The sequence below is a fragment of the Ascaphus truei genome, chromosome 13 (genome assembly GCF_040206685.1).
Source record: "Ascaphus truei isolate aAscTru1 chromosome 13, aAscTru1.hap1, whole genome shotgun sequence".
Taxonomy (NCBI): Eukaryota; Metazoa; Chordata; class Amphibia; order Anura; family Ascaphidae; genus Ascaphus; species Ascaphus truei.
Genome location: NC_134495.1, coordinates 2,777,752 through 2,799,363, shown reverse-complemented (window position 1 = coordinate 2,799,363; position 21,612 = coordinate 2,777,752). Strand labels below are relative to the sequence as shown.

Sequence of the window (21,612 nt, the reverse complement as noted above, 5' to 3'; positions counted from 1 at the left end):
GAGTTCACTTTGTTCCTAGGAGGGATTATCCCTTTAAATGGGAGAGGTTTTAACACCCAGTGGGAAGTCAGGTGTATCATGATAACAGCCTAAAGCAAACACATGACTCCACTTTTCAAAGTGCTGTGCATGAAATCCCTTTAGCAGTAAGGTAATAAGGTCTTGTAGCTTTGCAGAGTGGAGAATTCCAATGGTTATAAATGATCTGCATTACAGTAAGGGTTCCGCGTTACAGTAAGGGTTCCGCGTTACAGTAAGGGTTCTGCGTTACAGTAAGGGTTCTGCGTTACAGTAAGGGTTCTGCGTTACAGTAAGGGATCTGCGTTACAGTAAGGGTTCTGCATTACAGTAAGGGTTCTGCGTTACAGTAAGGGTTCTGCGTTACAGTAAGGGTTCTGCGTTACAGTAAGGGTTCTGCGTTACAGTAAGGGTTCTGCGTTACAGTAAGGGTTCTGCGTTACAGTAAGGGTTCTGCGTTACAGTAAGGGTTCCGCGTTACAGTAAGGGATCCGCGTTACAGTAAGGGATCCGCGTTACAGTAAGGGTTCCGCGTTACAGTAAGGGTTCCGCGTTACAGTAAGGGATCCGCGTTACAGTAAGGGTTCTGCGTTACAGTAAGGGTTCCGCGTTACAGTAAGGGTTCCGCGTTACAGTAAGGGATCCGCGTTACAGTAAGGGATCCGCGTTACAGTAAGGGATCCGCGTTACAGTAAGGGTTCCGCGTTACAGTAAGGGATCCGCGTTACAGTAAGGGTTCCGCGTTACAGTAAGGGTTCCGCGTTACAGTAAGGGTTCCGCGTTACAGTAAGGGTTCCGCGTTACAGTAAGGGTTCCGCGTTACAGTAAGGGTTCCGCGTTACAGTAAGGGTTCCGCGTTACAGTAAGGGTTCCGCGTTACAGTAAGGGTTCCGCGTTACAGTAAGGGTTCCGCGTTACAGTAAGGGTTCCGCGTTACAGTAAGGGTTCTGCGTTACAGTAAGGGATCTGCGTTACAGTAAGGGTTCTGCATTACAGTAAGGGTTCTGCGTTACAGTAAGGGATCTGCGTTACAGTAAGGGATCTGCGTTACAGTAAGGGATCTGCGTTACAGTAAGGGATCTGCGTTACAGTAAGGGATCTGCATTACAGTAAGGGTTCTGCATTACAGTAAGGGTTCTGCGTTACAGTAAGGGATCTGCGTTACAGTAAGGGATCTGCATTACAGTAAGGGTTCTGCGTTACAGTAAGGGTTCTGCGTTACATGCATTACAGTAAGGGTTCTGCATTACAGTAAGGGTTCTGCATTACAGTAAGGGTTCTGCATTACAGTAAGGGTTCTGCCATACCTTTCAGATAGGTTTCAGGGTTACAGTACAGAGCTATGCCAGTGATTATGGCCACCGCCAGCAGAAACAGGAGCAGCAGAGCGGACACTAACCCCACAATGTTATGCGGCTCTGGGGAAAGAAAGCACAAACTATAGATATACAAGGTTTTACCAACATAGTGAGAGAATCAGCAGTCTGTGTTTATAGAGGCTATAAGGAGAGAAGCGAGTGTCTCTTTAGGTGTGTATGTGTATCTTTATTTACAGAGCATCAATCATGTACACAGCACCTATAGGAAATATGGAACTATCAGAAGACTATGGAGTATAGAACAAAGTAGGAAGAAGTGCAACCATTACAAAAGCAAAGATCGATAGACACTGCTCTGAAGAGCTTACAATCCAAATTGCACTTACTATTTACTGCCAGCCATACATTGATCTCTCTGATTCCCAGCACGTTCTCCGCTTTGCAGACATAATATCCCTCATCTCCATCACGGGAACAGTTAAGGATGGTGAGGTAGGAGGCGGAGCTGTCCTGCGCGATGCGGTACTTTTCCCCTGGCTGGATCTGCACTTCGGGGTGGCTCAGGTTACGCAGCCAAGTGATATTTGCAGGGGGATTGGCGCCGGATACGGAGCAGGACAGGGTCACATTCCCCCCTAAGAGACAAGTCCTTATTGGCTGAGAATGCACGACAGGAAGAGCTGAAAGGAAACGGAAACCATTGGCACAAACCATCGAGTAACACAAAATGCAGGAGCGGCTGTTCTGCCCGAGGATGCTCCTGAAGTTGTAACCACATGTATATCAAACAAGCCATCTTCCCACTGCTGGCAAAGCGTTCAGCTCCATTCAAATGAACTCTATACCAACAGGAGGAAGACGTCTTCACAGCATTAAAATGTCTCTATTGCAGTTACATACTGCATGTATTTGTAAACTGTTACCTCTCGTTCTCACACATGTCCTGGGGATAAGCAGAGAGCCCGATACGCTTCTGTGTGTACAATACATTCAAAGACAAGCTCAAAAGTGTATCTAAGTGTCCCATACGGATTGGCCATGTAAGGTAAACATCATTAGGAGAGGATATCAAATCTAAGTGACACATGCCCGGAGAAGCAGCTGATGTGTATGCTAATAGCATTGTATGACATAGTAACGTAGTAGATGTGGTTGACAAAGGACATCTGTCCATCCAGTTAACCAATGTTACATTAAGAGGACAGGTGTCATCCTGTGTTTGCATTTAGAGTATTGTGACCAAATGACATCTGACCATTAACTGTTTCAGCCCCAGGGGCCATGCAAAGCAGACAATTATGTTTTGACTCCCAGCCCCTGAGAAAACGAGCTGTCCTATTGTGTAGGTGACTCCCCCCCCCACCCCACCTGTCTCCCCGGGGCCTTCACTGCACACAGGTAACTCCTCCCCCCGCCTGTCTCCCCGGGGCCTTCACTGCACAGGTAACTCCCCCCCCACCTGTCTCCCGGGGCCTTCACTGCACACAGGTAACTCCTCCCCGCCTGTCTCCCCGGGGCCTTCACTGCACACAGGTAACTCCTCCCCGCCTGTCTCCCCGGGGCCTTCACTGCACAGGTAACTCCTCCCCCCTGCCTGTCTCCCCGGGGCCTTCACTGCACACAGGTAACTCCTCCCCCCGCCTGTCTCCCCGGGGCCTTCACTGCACAGATAACTCTCCCCCCCCCCCCCATCTGTCTCCCCGGGGCCTTAACTGCACAGGTAACTCCTCCCCCCACCTGTCTCCCCAGGGCCTTCACTGCACAGGTAACTCCTCCCCCCGCCTGTCTCCCCAGGGCCTTCACTGCACAGGTAACTCCTCCCCCCGCCTGTCTCCCCGGGGCCTTCACTGCACAGGTAACTCCCCCCCACCTGTCTCCCCGGGGACTTCACTGCACAGGTAACTCCCCCCCACCTGTCTCCCCGGGGCCTTCACTGCACAGGTAACTCCTCCCCCCGCCTGTCTCCCCAGGGCCTTCACTGCACAGGTAACTCCCCCCCCCTGCCTGTCTCCCCAGGGCCTTCACTGCACAGGTAACTCCCCCCCCCTGCCTGTCTCCCCAGGGCCTTCACTGCACAGGTAACTCCCCCCCCCTGCCTGTCTCCCCGGGGACTTCACTGCACAGGTAACTCCCCCCCCCTGCCTGTCTCCCGGGGCCTTCATTGCACAGGTAACTTTCCCCCCCCCTGCCTGTCTCCCGGGGCCTTCATTGCACAGGTAACTTCCCCCCCCCCCCCTGCCTGTCTCCCCGGGGCCTTCACTGCACAGGTAACTCCTCCCCGCCTGTCTCCCTGGGGGCTGCTGCTTGACGCTGGGGGCGGGGCCTTCATTGCACAGGTAAGTCCTCCCTCTAGTCTGAAGCAGCTCACACACACACATACAGGATCAGAGCAGCCCCCCCCCACCTGGGGGGTCCCCCTACCGGGGGAAGCAACATCGGACCCAGATCTCATCTTTGGGTTAAACACTTTTAAAAAGGCTCCTTTGTGTCTTTATAACAGTCTATTCCCCCAAAGTTACACCCATTAAAACATGGACATGCTGCAGGATTTCCCCGCCCCTCACAGGTCACACAGTATTCTTTCATTTTCATCATATGACTCAATGCAAAACCCAGGGATTCTGGGAAATGATATGCAAATGAGCAATGACAGGCAGTCACTCTTTGCTTCTTACCCATTGTAACAAGCTTCTGCCTGCCGCATTACACAGCTATTTCAGAAAAGCCTGGGTACAAGAAGTGCAGAGCCAGTAACCCTACTCATAGACAGCTTTTCCGACCTTTTGGGTCTCATCAGTGTGAGAATGGTTACTTAGTAATGCTATATACTGCAGAACACTTATTTGAAGGCAAAGGGAAGGGATATAACAGAATCACCTCAACCCCACACAGGAATAGTTTATAGGACATCCCTGCCCCGTTCTTACCCATAACCCTTTGCTTCCCGCTTCTAATCCTTGGTTTGTCTATGAACCACTCCAGTGTGTGAGGCCCTGCAACACTGTGACACTGGTTCTCCAGCAATGAAGGGCTTACACCGATTCTGTGCCACCCACTAAAGTTGGCACAGTAAGACCGAGCTGCTTCTGGAGTCAGCCGACTTGTTCCGTGCTATGCAAATACTACACGAGGTCACTGCCAATATGTAAATGGTACTGCCTAGTTCTATTGCAAGGGGTGAAAAGAACTTCTGGACCCATTCCACCTTTCTTACTGGGAATGCGAGTGGTTTGTAGCGCTCACAAACGCACAAACAGCGCTAATCTAAACAGACTAAAACGACCGTGTGAGAGATATATATCACATTGTTTAGCTAGCACTTTTATTATATATATATATTAGAGATATATATATATATATATATATATATATATATATATATATATATATGTATGTGCTAGCTAAACAATGTGTTAGCTAAAAGATTTGTTGATAGGTTAAGGTGTTTTAGTGCTGGTAATAATCCCAGCAGTCCTTAATATTTCCATTTGTTTAGTGTGCTCGGGTGTTCGTTTATAATCTGAATATAAAAGCTGCCGCTCTGGGACAGAGCTTTGGCTCATACATGGTTTCTAAGGCTGCGCTTATAGTGCCGGCGACGTCGCCTGAAAACAAAAGCATTGCCGCCGTCGCAAGCGTTTATAGTAAGCGCGACGCCACGACCAAAAATTTGGAAGCCCATCAAATTTGATTTTTCAGAGGCTGTCGCCACATGTGACGCCTCTGAACCAATCAATGGCCAGGTCGCCAGCAACGTCGCCCAAAGTTAAATTAGAACGTTTGCAGGTGGCGACGTCACCCGTCGCGCGCACTATAAGCGCGGCTTAAGATGTGTGGCAGGTGATTTAGCTCTATGAGCGATGCTGATCAAGCATTGCTGGCCCTCTGGCAACAGAAGAGTTAATATTATACAACATGACACCCCACAATGTGTACTATGTAACGACATGCCAGCGCATACTATACAGCAGGAGTCACCAGCTCCTGTCCTCAAGGGCCACCAGCAGGGCAGGCTTTACGGATATCCCTGCTTCAATGACTGAGCCACCACCTGTGCTGAAGCAGGGATATTCTTCAAACCTGACCAGTTGGTGGCCCTTGAGGACAGGAGTTGGCCGCCCGTGCTATACAGCATCTTGGTACAATGCTGCGCCCTCCTATCTGCGCCTATCTGCACCTGGCACAATGCCGCACCCACCTATCTCACCTATCTGCACCTGGCACAATGCCGCACCCTCCTATCTCACCTATCTGCACCTGGCACAATGCCGCACCCTCCTATCTGCACCTATCTGCGCCTGGCACAATGCCGCACCCTCCTATCTCACCTATCTGCACCTGGCACAATGCCGCACCCTCCTATCTCACCTATCTGCACCTGGCACAATGCTGCACCCTCCTATCTCACCTATCTGCGCCTGGCACAATGCCGCACCCTCCTATCTCGCCTATCTGCACCTGGCACAATGCCGCACCCTCCTATCTCACCTATCTGCGCCTGGCACAATGCCGCACCCTCCTATCTCGCCTATCTGCACCTGGCACAATGCCGCACCCTCCTATCTCACCTATCTGCGCCTGGCACAATGCCGCACCCTCCTATCTGCACCTATCTGCGCCTGGCACAATGCCGCACCCTCCTGTCTCGCCTATCTGCACCTGGCACAATGCCGCACCCTCCTATCTCACCTATCTGCACCTGGCACAATGCCGCACCCTCCTATCTCACCTATCTGCGCCTGGCACAATGCCGCACCCTCCTATCTGCACCTGGCACAATGCCGCACCATCCTATCTCACCTATCTGCACCTGGCACAATGCCGCACCCTCCTATCTCACCTATCTGCACCTGGCACAATGCCGCACCCTCCTATCTCACCTATCTGCGCCTGGCACAATGCCGCACCCTCCTATCTCACCTATCTGCGCCTGGCACAATGCCGCACCCTCCTATCTGCACCTGGCACAATGCCGCACCCTCCTATCTCGCCTATCTGCGCCTGGCACAATGCCGCACCCTCCTATCTCGCCTATCTGCACCTGGCACAATGCCGCACCCTCCTATCTCACCTATCTGCACCTGGCACAATGCCGCACCCTCCTATCTCGCCTATCTGCAACTGGCACAATGCCGCACCCTCCTATCTCGCCTATCTGCGCCTGGCACAATGCCGCACCCTTCTATCTCACCTATCTGCGCCTGGCACAATGCCGCACCCTCCTATCTCGCCTATCTGCACCTGGCACAATGCCGCACCCTCCTATCTCACCTATCTGCACCTGGCACAATGCCGCACCCTCCTATCTCACCTATCTGCACCTGGCAGGTCTTCTCACTTCGATCTTCTCTTACAAGGTGGCTTCCTCGGCACTCAAATTGCTGCCCATCATACAGCTGGGAGTGCTCCACCGATGCTGCCAACGTGTCTGTGCCATTGCTGCGCTTTGGCAAGCTACTAGCCTCAAGTTGCCACTGCAACATTGGGGCTGGGTATCCCCCTGGCCAGCTGCAAGCGAGAAGCAGCTCCGAGAATCCAACGGAATTCTCTGCTTGACAAGTCATCGGAAAATCCGGTGCATCTGCAGGGAGGACATAGAAGATCTTCATCAGGACGACGTGTCTGTTACACTGACCAACTGCTGGAGTGTGGTTACCAGGACCGACGCTATGCGGGGTGGGGACGGGCGCTATGCGGGGTGGGGACGGGCGCTATGCGGGGTGGGGACGGGCGCTATGCGGGGTGGGGACGGGCGCTATGCGGGGTGGGGACGGGCGCTATGCGGGGTGGGGACGGGCGCTATGCGGGGTGGGGACGGGCGCTATGCGGGGTGGGGACGGGCGCTATGCGGGGTGGGGACGGGCGCTATGCGGGGTGGGGACGGGCCCTATGCGGGGTGGGGACGGGCGCTATGCGGGGTGGGGACGGGCGCTATGCGGGGTGGGGACGGGCGCTATGCGGGGTGGGGAAGGGCGCTATGCGGGGTGGGGACGGGCGCTATGCGGGGTGGGGACGGGCGCTATGCGGGGTGGGGAAGGGCGCTATGCGGGGTGGGGACGGGCGCTATGCGGGGTGGGGACGGGCGCTATGCGGGGTGGGGACGGGCGCTATGCGGGGTGGGGACGGGCGCTATGCGGGGTGGGGACGGGCGCTATGCGGGGTGGGGACGGGCGCTATGCGGGGTGGGGACGGGCGCTATGCGGGGTGGGGACGGGCGCTATGCGGGGTGGGGAAGGGCGCTATGCGGGGTGGGGACGGGTGCTATGCGGGGTGGGGACGGGCGCTATGCGGGGTGGGGACAGGCGCTATGCGGGGTGGGGACGGGCGCTATGCGGGGTGGGGACGGGCGCTATGCGGGGTGGGGACGGGCGCTATGCGGGGTGGGGACGGGCGCTATGCGGGGTGGGGACGGGCGCTATGCGGGGTGGGGACGGGCGCTATGCGGGGTGGGGACGGGCGCTATGCGGGGTGGGGACGGGCGCTATGCGGGGTGGGGACGGGCGCTATGCGGGGTGGGGACGGGCGCTATGCGGGGTAGGTACTACTAGCTTAGTGCCAGTCCCAGCATGCTCTGCAATGCACTGGATCAGAGGCGGCCTGGTTGTCAGTGCCGTCATAATGGCCCATTGAAGTGCCATGAAAGTCCTGGTGTCACAGGAGGAGAGGACAGCACCAACATTGTAATGTTGTATTTGAACCTATTTCCATTTACACTCTGATATTTGCCCTCAGGGCACTGGTCGTGGATTGTTTGGGGTACTACGTTACTACATCTACATCCTATTCACTGGCATCTCGCCCGTCTGGCATCACACTAATGAACTAAATCAGGATAGATCAGCGAGTGCGCAATACTGGGGACTGCGCTGTAGCCGTCATGTTTGTCATTTGTCACAGACACGCATAACATGTGATAGACAGACAGACAGACAGAGGCAGACAGAGAGACAGGCAGACAGGCATTCAGGCAGGCAGAGAGACAGACAGGCAGGCAGGCAGGCAGGCAGGCAGAGGCAGACAGGCAGGCAGAGAGACAGGCAGACAGGCAGGCAGACAGGCAGAGACACTGGCAGAGAAGCAGACATACAGAGGCAGACATACAGAGGCAGACAGACAGGCAGACAGGCAGACAGAGGCAGACAGGCAGGCAGAGGCAGACAGGCAGGCAGACAGACAGGCATACAGAGGCAGACAGATTAGAGATATATGATAGAGGTAGATAGCTAGAGAGACAGAGACAGATACAGGCAGACAGAAGAATAAAAATAGTTTAAAAAAACCCAAGCATTTATTTTAAAATATTTTAAAGACGACATCTCAAATGTTACACCTATAAATATGTTTTTCACAGCACAAGAAATGTAAAATTGGTTCATGTTTACCAGGTACTAAACTTTGTGTGTCAAAATAGGTAGGTGTGAGTTTGTTTTAAACCCTGGTGAGGTGAGATGCCTGTTACATAGATATTGAAAACGACATCACACCCCAGTCCTACTCACAGTAAACCAGAAGTTGGAGGGTGGAAGACTCTGTTCGTCCACTAAGAGGGTTCTCTGCTGAGCACGAGTGGTTTCCCTGGTAGTCTGGAGCCAGGTGGGTCAGAGAGAAGTTGAGGAAATTGCCGTTTTTCGTATGGAACAACTCTGGGTTCTTATCCTGTCTGTACAGCACCCATTCCATCTTTGGTTCTGGGTGGGAGTCACTGGAGCAGCTAAAGTCCATATTAGAACCTCTGGAGGCATAAATGGTACCATTTGGTAGAGTCTTGGTGGGAGAGATGCTGGCAGAAACAATATATGGGCCACCTGAAATTGGAAAGAGAAAGAAGACGGTCAGATCATATAGAAGTGGATTCATGAGATGAGGAGGAGATCATCAACACTGCCACCTTCCGGAGTATCTACTGGGTATGGAACTGCCTATAAATCTAAAATGCTAAACACTTAGGAGACCATTCACCCTCTTTGCTTAATTGTTGTTAGACAGGGTTTTATCTGTATAGATAAATAAAGAAACAGTGGTTATAATAGGACTATAAAAATCACGGTGATGAAGGTGCTTTTATGCACGGAAACGGTGGATGCTGTACAGGCATACCCCACATTAACGTACGCCTATATACATACATACCCCACATTAACGTACGCCTATATACATACATACCCCGCATTAACGTACGCAATGGGACCGGAGCATATATGTAAAGCAAACATGTAATTAAAGTGAAGCACTACCTATTTCCCCCACTTATCGATGCATGTACTGTACTGTAATCGTCATATTCGTGCATAACTGATGTAAATAACACATGTGTAACAGGCTCTATAGTCTCCCCGCTTGCGCACAGCTTCAGTACAGGTAGGGAGCCGGTATTGCTGTTCAGGACGTGCTGACAGGCGCATGCGCGAGCTGCCGTTTGCCTATTGGGCGATATGTCCTTACTCGCGAGTGTCCTTAAAGTGAGTGTCCTTAAAGCGGGGTATGCCTGTAATCACTCCAAGTCATCAAACCGACTAGGACTTGACTTATTAATCATTTATGGTAGTTCTATTATGTTTTTTCTGTCTTGGCCGGGGCAGTGTTCTCCTCCCCACCCGATCTATATCATCTCTGCTTAGTCTGATTCTTACACCGTGTGTATTTGGTCGTCTCAATCAGCTGGCACTGGATGTGTGTGTGTGTTTGTGTGTGTGTGTGTGTGTGTAAATAGGACAGCAGCAGTGATATTGGACAGGCTTATTGGCCGTTTTGCAGAAGTGATGATCGTTTTTTCCCTTTTCAACTCTTTATTACGGTTATTTTTCAATGCAGGTAATGTACTGGAGAAGCTGTGCTCATTCATGCAAAGCTCGGGGAAACGGCCACGGGAGCGTCACAAAGCCGGAGAGATGCAGGTGTGAGTGTGTGTGTGTGTGTGTGTAAATAGGGGAGTGTCACACAGCCGGAGAGATGTGTGTGTGTGTGTGTGTGTGTACATAGGGGAGCGTCACAAAGCCGGAGAGATGCAGGTGTGAGTGTGTGTGTGTGTGTGTGTGTAAATAGGGGAGTGTCACACAGCCGGAGAGATGCAGGTGTGAGTGTGTGTGTGTGTGTGTAAATAGGGGAGTGTCACACAGCCGGAGAGATGCAGGTGTGAGTAGGAGGATTCTCGCTCTCGTGGACTTTGCGATCAAGCTTGTTTATTTACAACAGTTGCTGTAAACAAAACAGTTTTGATCACAAAGTCCACGAGAGCGAGGTCCTTCTACCAACTCATTTTTCAATACAGGCAATTTAAATAAAGGGTTACAGAAAAAAAGTATATAGGTATAAAACAAACAGAAAAGCCGGAGTGAAATCAGGTAAAATTACTGGGACAAAAGTGCTATAAAAATGCAACAATATCAACAAGGAGGAAACAAATGAAATAAAACATGTTGGAAAGCGTGAGAGTGAGTACTTGTGCTGTGCGGATATATAATAAAGTCCCTTTTTTCCCTTCCTGTTTTTGTTCCTTTTAAATCTGAGAATGCCAGGAGGTCTTCAAAAATACATTGCATTTATTTTGCAGTCAAGACCACATATCACTAATAAATCGATCCACATCTAGCATGCAAAATATAAACCGATTCCGGTCTCATACAAATGACAAAATGTTTACATCGTCAAATTAAGACGATGGTTTATCAAAGTCGCCCAGATCCCAACTGGCTCCTTCTAAAAAAAGAGCAGGGGACTCACATAGGGGGGCTTCAAAAGGGACCACCCCTCCTAGGACCAAAGTGAACTAACTCTGGCCAATTGATACTTTTGTTACCAAAATCCAACAACTATAAGTATATATTTATTTTTATTGATTTCCTCTGGGTACTGCCTGGTGTGTGATGTCACTGTGCGATCAGTGAGAGCTTGAACAGCCCCACCTCCCCTTATCTCTATTGGTTTTCTGATAAGGCCCCACTACCTCCTTCCACATTACAGTTGGAAGTACCATCATTCACCCAGTAGCCCAAGCACGCTGCCTAGGGGTCACACTCTACTCCTCTCTCACATTCAAAACGTTTCTAAAACCTGTCACTTTTTCCTCCGCAATATAACAAAGATACGCCCTTTCCTCTGTTGCTCGACTGCTAAAACTCTGACTCAGGCCCTCATTCTCTCCCGTCTTGATTACTGTAACCTCCTGCTGTCCGGCCTTCCTGCCTCTCACCTGTCTCCCCTACAATCTATCCTAAACACTGCTGCCAGAATCACTCTACTCTTTCCTAAATCTGTCTCCGCGTCTCCCCTCATGAAATCCCTCTCCTGGCTTCCCATCAAATCCCGCATCTCACACTCAATTCTCCTGCTCACTTTTAAAGCTTTACACTCTTTTGCCCCTACTTAGATCTCAGCCCGAATTTCTCGCTATGCACCATCCCGACTCTTGCGTTCTTCTCAAGGGTGTCTTCTTTCTACCCCCTTTGTATCTAAAGTCCACTCCCGCCTTAAACCTTTCTCACTGACTGCCCTTACCCTCAGTACCCGACTAGCACCCTCTCTATCCACCTTTAAGACCCACCTTAAGACACACTTGCTTAAAGAAGCATATGAATAGCACTGTGAATAATACTATACACATGATACATAAAGCTTGGCCCCCTGCAGACGCACTTACCAGAACTCCCTCCTACTGTCTCTGTACGTTCTCCCTACCTACCAATTAGACTGTAAGCTCCTCGGGGCAGGGACTGCTCTTCCTTAATGTTACTTTTATGTCTGGAGCACTTCTTCCCATGACCTGTTATTTATATGATTACCACATGTATTACTACTGTGAAGCGCTATGTACATTAATAGCGCTATATAAATAAAGACATACAATAAGGACAGGGGGGATAAGGAGAGAGAAAACATGTGATTGAGAAACACTCCCCTGTTCAGAGACCTCTACGAAAATCAACTGTCTGACCATGTGGGATTGCAGCATGAAGGGTATTAGAAGACGTAAGGGGCAGATTGTAGGGACACCATCCGCTGCAGCTGTCACACTGACGTTTCACCCAATCAAACGGGAACCCAGGACGACATGTTCTATGTTATAATGAAATAATGAAAAGCAGGGTCTGCACCGGTACGTATGAGGGCGCTGCGATTACGTATTTGTCCTTTGAAGTAGAAGGAACTTTGTGAGAAATTCTAGGTTTCCCCTTGCGTTTTTTTCAGGGGTTTAACCTGCTTTATAAAGCGAGTTGCGTTTTTTTCAGGGGTTTAACCTGCTTTATAAAGCGAGCTGCACAGCCAGCCAGAGAGGCCTGTGACACATCGCACTTCTTGTAAAGGGCTTAATGTATAGAATCCATACTTACCAGCGATAAGGAGCTGTATGTGAGACTCATAACCCGCCATGTCCAAACCTTCCCTGCAGATGTACTTCCCTTCATCCTGTATACGCAGACTTGTTATTACGAGAGAGCTCCCATTCACTCTTGAGAACCGGGCATCTGTAGAGCTGTTATGGTCACCGGCCAGGACTGCTTGGGTGGTGTTATCTTTAAACCAGGCCACTTTCCTTGTCGCCTCGGTCACATTACTGCACGGCAGAACTATACTCCCATTTACCTCTCCAACTATGGTTATTATGGCTGCTGCAAGGCACAAAGACATGTAAGGTCCCATAAGAACAGGTGAGAGCTATGAGATCACACAATATCGGCACAATGAGTCCATGCCACAAGGTGCTTACCATCTCATTTTGTTGACGTCTGAACATGGGGAGATAAAGCGACTTGCACAAGGTCACAATAAGAGTGGATACTGGCCTTTAAATCCAGTGAGCCCGGGATAAGGTAGGTCCTCCTGCTCTAAACTGACAGTCTCCCAGAATGATTGGGAGAATCCCCAAATGGTGGTTGGTCTCAGGATACTGGCCAAGTCTCCCATGGCAGCCTCTGTGCCAGTGCGACTGCAGGAAGAGTCCGATTGCTCCGCTGTTATCACTATACAGATGTAGGAAGCATACATTTCTTCGGTGACGCTGTCACGTGACCGCGGTGGTTGCAGCACTGGAAAAATACCGCTGTATATGGACCTGCCGCAGCTTGATCGCAGCAGACACTGTCCTGGCGCTGCTGACTTTTGCTTCTTCGTCCACAGCGTCAGGGACAGTGAGCCTTGATACAGCTATATGTATGTGTTTGTGTATATGCATATACAGTTAGGTCCGGAAATAACTGGACACTGATACAAGTTTTGTTATTTCGGCTGTGTACCAAAATAAATTCAAGTTACAGTTAAATAATGAATATGGGGTTAAAGTGCCGTCTATCAGATTTAATTTGAGGGTATTCACATCCAAATTGGAGGAAGGGTTTAGGAATTACATCTCTTTAATATGTAGCCCCCTCTTTTTCAAGGGACCAAAAGTAATTGGACAATTGACTCAAAATCTGTTTCATGGACAGGTGTGGGCTACTCCTTCGTTATTTCATCATCAATTAAGCGGGTAAAAGGTCTGGAGTTGATTCCAGGTGTGGCATTCGCATTTGGAAGCTGTTGCTGTGAACCCACAACATGCGGTCAAAGGAGCGCTCAATGCAAGTGAAACAGGGCATCCTTAGGCTGCAAAAAAAAGAAAACCCATCAGAGAGAAAGCAGGAACATTAGGAGTGGCCAAATCAACAGTTTGGTACATTGTGAGAAAAAAAAAGAACGCACTGGTGAGCTCTGCAACACAAAAAGGCCTGGACGTCCATGGAAGACAACAGTGGTGGATGATCGTAGGATCCTTTCCATGGTAAAGAAAAACACCTTCACAACATCCATCCAAGTGAAGAACACTCTCCAGGAGGTAGGCATATCATTATCCAAGTCTACCATAAAGAGAAGACTTCCCGGGAGCAAATACAGAGGGTTCACCACAAGGTGCAAACCATTCATAAGCCTCAAGAATAGAAAGGCCAGATTAGACTTTGCCAAACAATATCTAAAAAAGCCAGCCCAATTCTGGAACAGCATTCTTTGGACAGATGAAACTAAGATCAACCTGTATCAGAATGGTGGGAAGAAAAAAGTATGGAGAAGGCTTGGAACGGCTCATGATCCGAAGCATATCACATCATCTGCAAAACACAGTGGAGGCAGTGTGATGGCATGGGCATGCATGGCTTACAATGGCACTGGGTCACTAGTGTTTATTGATGATGTGACAGAAGACAGAAGCAGCCGGATGAATTCTGACGTGTATAGGGGTATATTGTCTGCTCAGATTCGTCCAAATTCAGCGAAGTTGATTGGACGGCACTTCACTTTACAGATGGACAATGACCCAAAACATACTTTGAAAGCAACCCAGGAGTTTTTTAAAGGCAAAGAAGTGGAATATTCTGCTATGGCCGAGTCAATCACCTGATCTCAACCCGATCGAGCATGCATTTCACTTGCTGAAGACAAAACTTAAGGCAGAAAGACCCACGAACAAACAACAACTGAAGACAGCTGCAGTAAAGGCCTGGGAAAGCATCACAAAGGAGGAAACTCAACGTTTGGTGATGTCCATGCGTTCCAGACTTCAAGCAGTCATTGCCTGCAAAGGATTCCCGACAAAGTATTAAAAATGTACATTTTATTTATGATTTTGTTAATTTGTCCAATTACATTTGAGCCCCTAAAATAAGGGGACTGTGTATGAAAATGGTTGCAATTCCTAATCGTTTCATACTATATTTTTGTTCAACCCCTTGAATTAAAGCTGAAAGTCTGCACTTCTATTGAATGTCAGTTATTTAATTTCAAATCCATTGTGGTGGCGTACAGAGCCAAAATTATGAAAATTGTGTCAGTGTCCAATTATTTCCAGACCTAACTGTATTAGTGCGTGTATGTACCAATGAATGTATATCTGAGCCTGTGTATATATGCATATACAGTGCCAGCACTATTATAACTGTCTGTCATATGTACATATATCCAACATTTACACAGCACAGATGCTTCCTTATATAGGTAACAAAATGTATACATTTCCACAGTATGGCTATTATAAATAATATTACACTAACCATTTATATTTACCAATAGTAGGAATACATACAAAAATAATTACATTTTAATTAAAATTATATCAATCTGGTATTCGACATGACACAAAGCGTCAAAATGTATCTCAATTAACTATGCGCCTTGTATCCTACGCCCCCACGCTGGCACGCTATGTATCCTACGTCCCCACGCCTTGTATCCTACGCCCCACGCTGGCACGCCTTGTATCCTACGCCCCCACGCTGGCACGCCTTGTATACTACGCCCCCACGCTGGCACGCCTTGTATCCTACGCCCCCACGCTTTGTATCCTACGTCCCCACGCTGGCACGCCTTGTATCCAACGCCCCCACGCTGGCACGCCTTGTATCCTACGCCCCCACGCTGGCACGCCTTGTATCCTACGCCCCCACGCTGGCACGCCTTGTATCCTACGCCCCCACGCTGGCACGCCTTGTATCCTACGCCCCCACGCTGGCACGCCTTGTATCCTACGCCCCCACGCTGGCACGCCTTGTATCCTACGCCCCCACGCTGGCACGCCTTGTATCCTACGCCCCCACGCTGGCACGCCTTGTATCCTACGCCCCCACGCTGGCACGCCTTGTATCCTACGCCTCCACGCTGGCACGCCTTGTATCCTACGCCCCCACGCTGGCACGCCTTGTATCCTACGTCCCCACGCCGGCACGCCTTGTATCCTACGCCCCCACGCTGGCACGCCTTGTATCCTACGCCTCCACGCTGGCACGCCTTGTATCCTACGCCTCCACGCTGGCACGCCTTTTATCCTACGCCCCCACGCTGGCACGCCTTGTATCCTACGCCCCCACGCTGGCACGCCTTTTATCCTACGCCCCCACGCCTTGTATCCTACGTCCCCACGCCTTGTATCCTACGCCCCCACGCTGGCACGCCTTGTATCCTACGTCCCCACGCCTTGTATCCTACGCCCCCACGCTGGCACGCCTTGTATCCTACGTCCCCACGCCTTGTATCCTACGCCCCCACGCTGGCACGCCTTGTATCCTACGCCCCCACGCTGGCACGCTTTGTATCCTACACCCCCACGCTGGCACGCCTTGTAGCCTACGCCTGCGCAACTTGTATCCTACACTGGCACGCCTTGTATCCTATGCCTGCGCATCTTGTATCCTACGCTGGCAAGCCTTATATCCGACGCTGAGAGAGAACATGCCAATGCATTCCAAACTGACGTAAAGTACCTTAAAACCTTTATTCATGTCTGTAACAGGGACTGAACCCCTGTTTAAATAAGGCTTCAATATAAGCCTGTAGTGGTCTGAGGAATCCAGCAGGGAGCTGGTTAATTGCAGCTAAAGACAATTAACCAGTCTCCACCTGGCTCATCAGACCTGTAGAAAAGTCTCCTGCTGGAAACTGCTTAGAGAGACTCCTGAGCACAGTCACGGCTGTGCTGCCAAAGGAGAGGATTGTCTTGAGCACACAGAAGGACAGTGTGCTGACATGACGACACCAGAACCCAGACCTCTTTTCCAGGACACCGCGGACCCTGGAACTCGCCAGAGGCTGGGCCCCTCACCGAACACCAGCCAGACACAGAGATGGACACAAAGAGCCCCTGCTTACGGGTACCTCTTTAGACTTTGCAGTGATAGGTTGGTAAGAAGCTTATCGTCCCAGCCCTGCAGACAGGGACTGGGAGAGTGAGTTACCCCTTACACAGGGATAGGTGGGTAAGGGGCGTATCCTCCCAGCCCTGCAGATAGGGTCGGGGGGAGTGAGTTATCCCTTACACAGGGATAGGTGGGTAAGGGGCGTATCCTCCCAGCCCTGCAGATAGGGACTGGGGGAGTGAGTTATCCCTTACACAGGGATAGGTGGGTAAGGGGCGTATCCTCCCAGCCCTGCAGATAGGGACTGGGAGAGTGAGTTATCCCTTACACAGGGATAGGTGGGTAAGGGGCGTATCCTCCCAGCCCTGCAGATAGGGACTGGGAGAGTGAGTTACCCCTTACACAGGGATAGGGTGTTTATTTGTTTATTTTTGTGTTTACTGTATTATATATAGTAATGGGCTGAATAAAGCCATGGGTTAATTTCCCCCAAATCTTACTCCCTGGTGTACCTCTGTACATCTCTTACAATGTTCCAATTATTAAGGTCTCATTTGAGCTGGATACGGGCCCTTATTTTATGAGCTGGATACGGGCCCTTATTTTATGAGCTGTATACGGGCCCTTATTTTATGAGCTGTATACGGGCCCTTATTTAGCATGCTGTAACATCGTTATCCTGATGCTGGAGAAGATTAGAGTCCCATTATTTTGAATAAAGCTGAAGTCTTCTCTAGCCCTGGGAAGTCTCCCATTTCTATGATAAAAGTAGAGAAGTATTTGAGCTAGGTTCATTTCAGGAAGAACAAAATAAAGATTGGGGTGTGACTTTGTTTTGGTGAAGTGTTTGTAGTGTCACTGCGTTTCCATTTGTAATTCAGAGTCACACTTCTTTCTCTGAAGCCGTGCTCAGGGCCTTGTGACAATTATTACTGAGGTTTGTGAGTATTGGGGAATATTCAGCACACAATCCACACTGTGTACTCGTGTTAGTGCATTTGGGGCTGTCTACATTGTACAGATCCAAATCCCACGAGATGTTACGCACCGCCATTGTACAGACCCAAATCCCACGAGATGTTACGCAGCGCCATTGTACAGACCCAAATCCCACGAGATGTTACGCAGCGCCATTGTACAGACCCAAATCCCACGAGATGTTACGCAGCGCCATTGTACAGATCCAAATCCCACGAGATGTTACGCAGCGCCATTGTACAGACCCAAATCCCACGAGATGTTACGCAGCGCCATTGTACAGACCCAAATCCCACGAGATGTTACGCACCGCCATTGTACAGACCCAAATCCCACGAGATGTTACGCACCGCCATTGTACAGCTGGTTTCTTTTTAGAGGGGAAGAAATATTTGCCATTTTTGACCTGAATATTTCCTCTTGTAACTGATCCCCTTACTCTGTTTACTGCTCCCCCTTTTTTTTTAACATTTTTTCACCTCCGTCTCTCTTTGCCCCCGACACCAGTTCTCACTAACGCTGTATATAAATGTCCTGGTTTTGGACAAAGATCCGGATTCCTGCCGCGCTTTACATCGACAGCAGTTAAACACAGATTGGCTACAGAGAGCGCTCTGAACGCACAATGCGGTGCCTGTCCCACTGGCAGGGAAGGGGTTAATTCTCACACTACAGCGGGACCAAATATAGTCTTAAAAAAACAAAAAGCAAACAAAAACACTACAGGAAAATCTATAATCAATCTCATTGGAAAAACATCTGCAGAATTTCAGCATCGAATGATGCTTTAACTCAGGGGTTCTACACTCCAGTCCTCAAGGGCCATCAACAGGTCAGGTTTTCTGGATATCACTGCTTCAGCACAGCTGGTGCAGTTGAAGACTGAGCCTCTGATTGAGCCACCTGTGCTGAAGCAGGGATATCCTGAAAACCTGACCTGTTGGTGGCCCTGGAGGACTGCATTGTCCACCCCTGTTCTAACCATTGGTTTACTAGATAATCTCATAAATCACCATTTTAGTAGATCCCAGTTGAGTTTTGTTATTAGTTTAACCCCTGCAGTGCCCGTGAGCACTGCAAAACATTGCTTCCCAACCAAAAGGGTTTAGTCATCGCCTGGTCATGTTAACCAATCCGCTTTTGGGGAAACTCCCTTTGCAGCCAAAGGCCCTGGAAACACATTGGGGGCGAATGAGTTCTTATTCACACAGCATCAAAGCACCTATACTTCTATCTGCGCCTGCATCACATGCGTTCTGCTCAACAACGTCTTCTCTCTACCCCCTTTGTATCTAAAGCTCTCTCCCGCCTTAAACCCTTCTCACTGACTGCCCCACACCTCTGGAATGCCCCTTCCCCTCAATATCCGACTAGCACCCTCTCTACAACATTTAAAACCCACCTTAAAAACACACCTGCTTAAGGAAGCATACGAGGAGCTCGAGGGCTGATAATTAACACCTCTAGGCCTCGGCCATAGTCATTGGTGGCAGGCGGAGGCGCGCGGAGGCTGAGGGAAAGCGGGTGCTTTCCCTGGCCTTAGACAGCGCGCGTCCGTGGGCGTGTCGGGGGCGTGCGGGCGGGCCAGTGACTTCACGAAGCTGGTTCGCCTTCATTGGGCGAACCGCTCACGTGACCGGCCCTGCGCTCCAGCAAGCGGGGAAATGTAAAATTCCCCTAAGACCTGCGCTTCCGCAAGCGCGCAGAAGCGTAGGCGAGCCCCTACTAAAGCCACTCTCATTGCGGCTGTAGGGGCTCAGTGCCGAGCGGAAGCGCGCCTCAGCACGCCTCCGTCCGCAAGCACTATCCATGGACGCGGCCTTACATTAACCTTGGCCCCCTGCAGACGCACTTACCAGAATGCCCTCCTACTGTCTCTGTACGTTCTCTCCACCAATTAGATTGTAAGCTCTTCGGAGCAGGGACTCCTCTTCCTAAATGTTTCATTTTATGTCTGAAGCCGTCTTCCCTTTGTGTTATTTATATCTTATTATTTATATGATTGTAACTATTACTGCTGTGAAGCGCTGTGTACATTAATGGCGCTATACAAATAAAGACATACATACATACATACATACCTCTTACCTGAGCGCAGGTAAACCTCTCAGACCTTTTACCGGAACGCAGGTAAACCTCTCAAACCTCTTACCTGAGCGCAGGTAAACGTCTCAGCCCTCAAACCTCTAACCTGAGCGCAGGTAAACGTCTCAGCCCTCAAACCTCTTACCTGAGCGCAGGTAAACGTCTCAAACCTCTAACCTGAGCGCAGGTAAACGTCTCAAACCTCTAACCTGAGCGCAGGTAAACGTCTCAAACCTCTAACCTGAGCGCAGGTAAACGTCTCAAACCTCTAACCTGAGCGCAGGTAAACGTCTCAAACCTCTAACCTGAGCGCAGGTAAACGTCTCAAACCTCTAACCTGAGCGCAGGTAAACGTCTCAAACCTCTAACCTGAGCGCAGGTAAACGTCTCAAACCTCTAACCTGAGCGCAGGTAAACGTCTCAAACCTCTAACCTGAGCGCAGGTAAACGTCTCAAACCTCTAACCTGAGCGCAGGTAAACGTCTCAAACCTCTTACCTGAGCGCAGGTAAACGTCTCAAACCTGTTACCTGAGCGCAGGTAAACGTCTCAAACCTGTTACCTGAGCGCAGGTAAACGTCTCAAACCTCTTACCTGAGCGCAGGTAAACGTCTCATACCTCTTACCTGAGCGCAGGTAAACATCTCAGACCTGCTAATAAACGTAGCGTTTTCTTTCCCCCCTGGTACTGCCCTCTTGGTTTATTTAACCCCTGGCTGGTATGTACCTGTACATTATTCTTATACCCTGTATTATACCACCCTGTCTGTGCATTGCGGATACTGCTAATGCTTGCAGTATACCTGCGCTATATACGTATGTGGGTATATACCCCCCCCCCCCCCCCCCCCCAGGTGAAGTCTCCTTACCTTCTGGTGCCCCCCACATCTGTATATAAAGGATCCCGAGCAGCAGCCCGCAGGTCGGGACCCTGCTTCCCCCCATTAGCGCTGCCCCTCTCTTTCTTTGCGTCTCCCCTTTGCCCACCGATACGGGATTAGTAAAGCAGGTGCAGGGGGGCGCGTTATAGGGGGGTAGAGGTGCCCCTGGCTGGCGATGGCACCTCCTCCCTGCCCCTCTCTGCTCAGAGGGAAATGCAACTTATTGTTTCTTCCGGCTTCTTAATACAGAGATCAGCACAAGCCCCTCCCTACTAGCCAGGTAAAGGGCAGCGCTCACAGCGCAGGAACCGGGGGCAGGAGCGCTACACCGAGCGCAGGAACCGGGGGCAGGAGCGCTACAATGAGCGCAGGAACCGGGGGCAGGAGCAGTGCACCGAGCGCAGGAACCGGGGGCAGGAGCGCTGCACCGAGCGCAGGAACCCGGGGCAGGAGCGCTGCACCGAGCGCAGGAACCCGGGGCAGGAGCGCTGCACCGAGCGCAGGAACCCGGGGCAGGAGCATTGCACCGAGCGCAGGAACACGGGGCAGGAGCGCTGCACCGAGCGCAGGAACCCGGGGCAGGAGCGCTGCACTACAGTGCTACAATGTTGCATTAGTGACTGGTCACTTCCTAGTACTGAGCAGGCTGCCATTGATGAGATGGTGTTAGTGGGGGGTATGGGGGGGGGGGGGTGGAAGGTAGTGTGGGGTATGGGGGGGGTGGGGGTGGAAGATA

General features: G+C 50.5%; 1 protein-coding gene across 2 annotated transcripts in view; it reads right to left on the bottom strand.

Annotated features, from left to right (window-relative positions):
- VSIG10 (V-set and immunoglobulin domain containing 10) overlaps positions 1–21,112 on the bottom strand; it is a 34,171-nt gene extending 13,059 nt beyond the window's left edge. Inside the window, exons 1-6 of one of the 2 annotated variants that reach the window (XM_075568089.1) lie at positions 20,865–21,112; positions 12,665–12,943; positions 8,837–9,142; positions 6,649–6,918; positions 1,724–2,017; positions 1,326–1,436 (exon numbers count right to left, since the gene is read on the bottom strand). In XM_075568089.1, coding sequence (XP_075424204.1) covers positions 1,326–1,436; positions 1,724–2,017; positions 6,649–6,918; positions 8,837–9,142; positions 12,665–12,943; positions 20,865–20,940 — 1,336 coding nt within the window. In that variant the 5' untranslated portion in view covers positions 20,941–21,112. The remainder of the gene's footprint in view (positions 1–1,325; positions 1,437–1,723; positions 2,018–6,648; positions 6,919–8,836; positions 9,143–12,664; positions 12,944–20,864) is intronic. The other variant, XM_075568090.1, reaches the window with a different exon arrangement.
- Between the last annotated feature and the right edge of the window lie 500 nt (positions 21,113–21,612).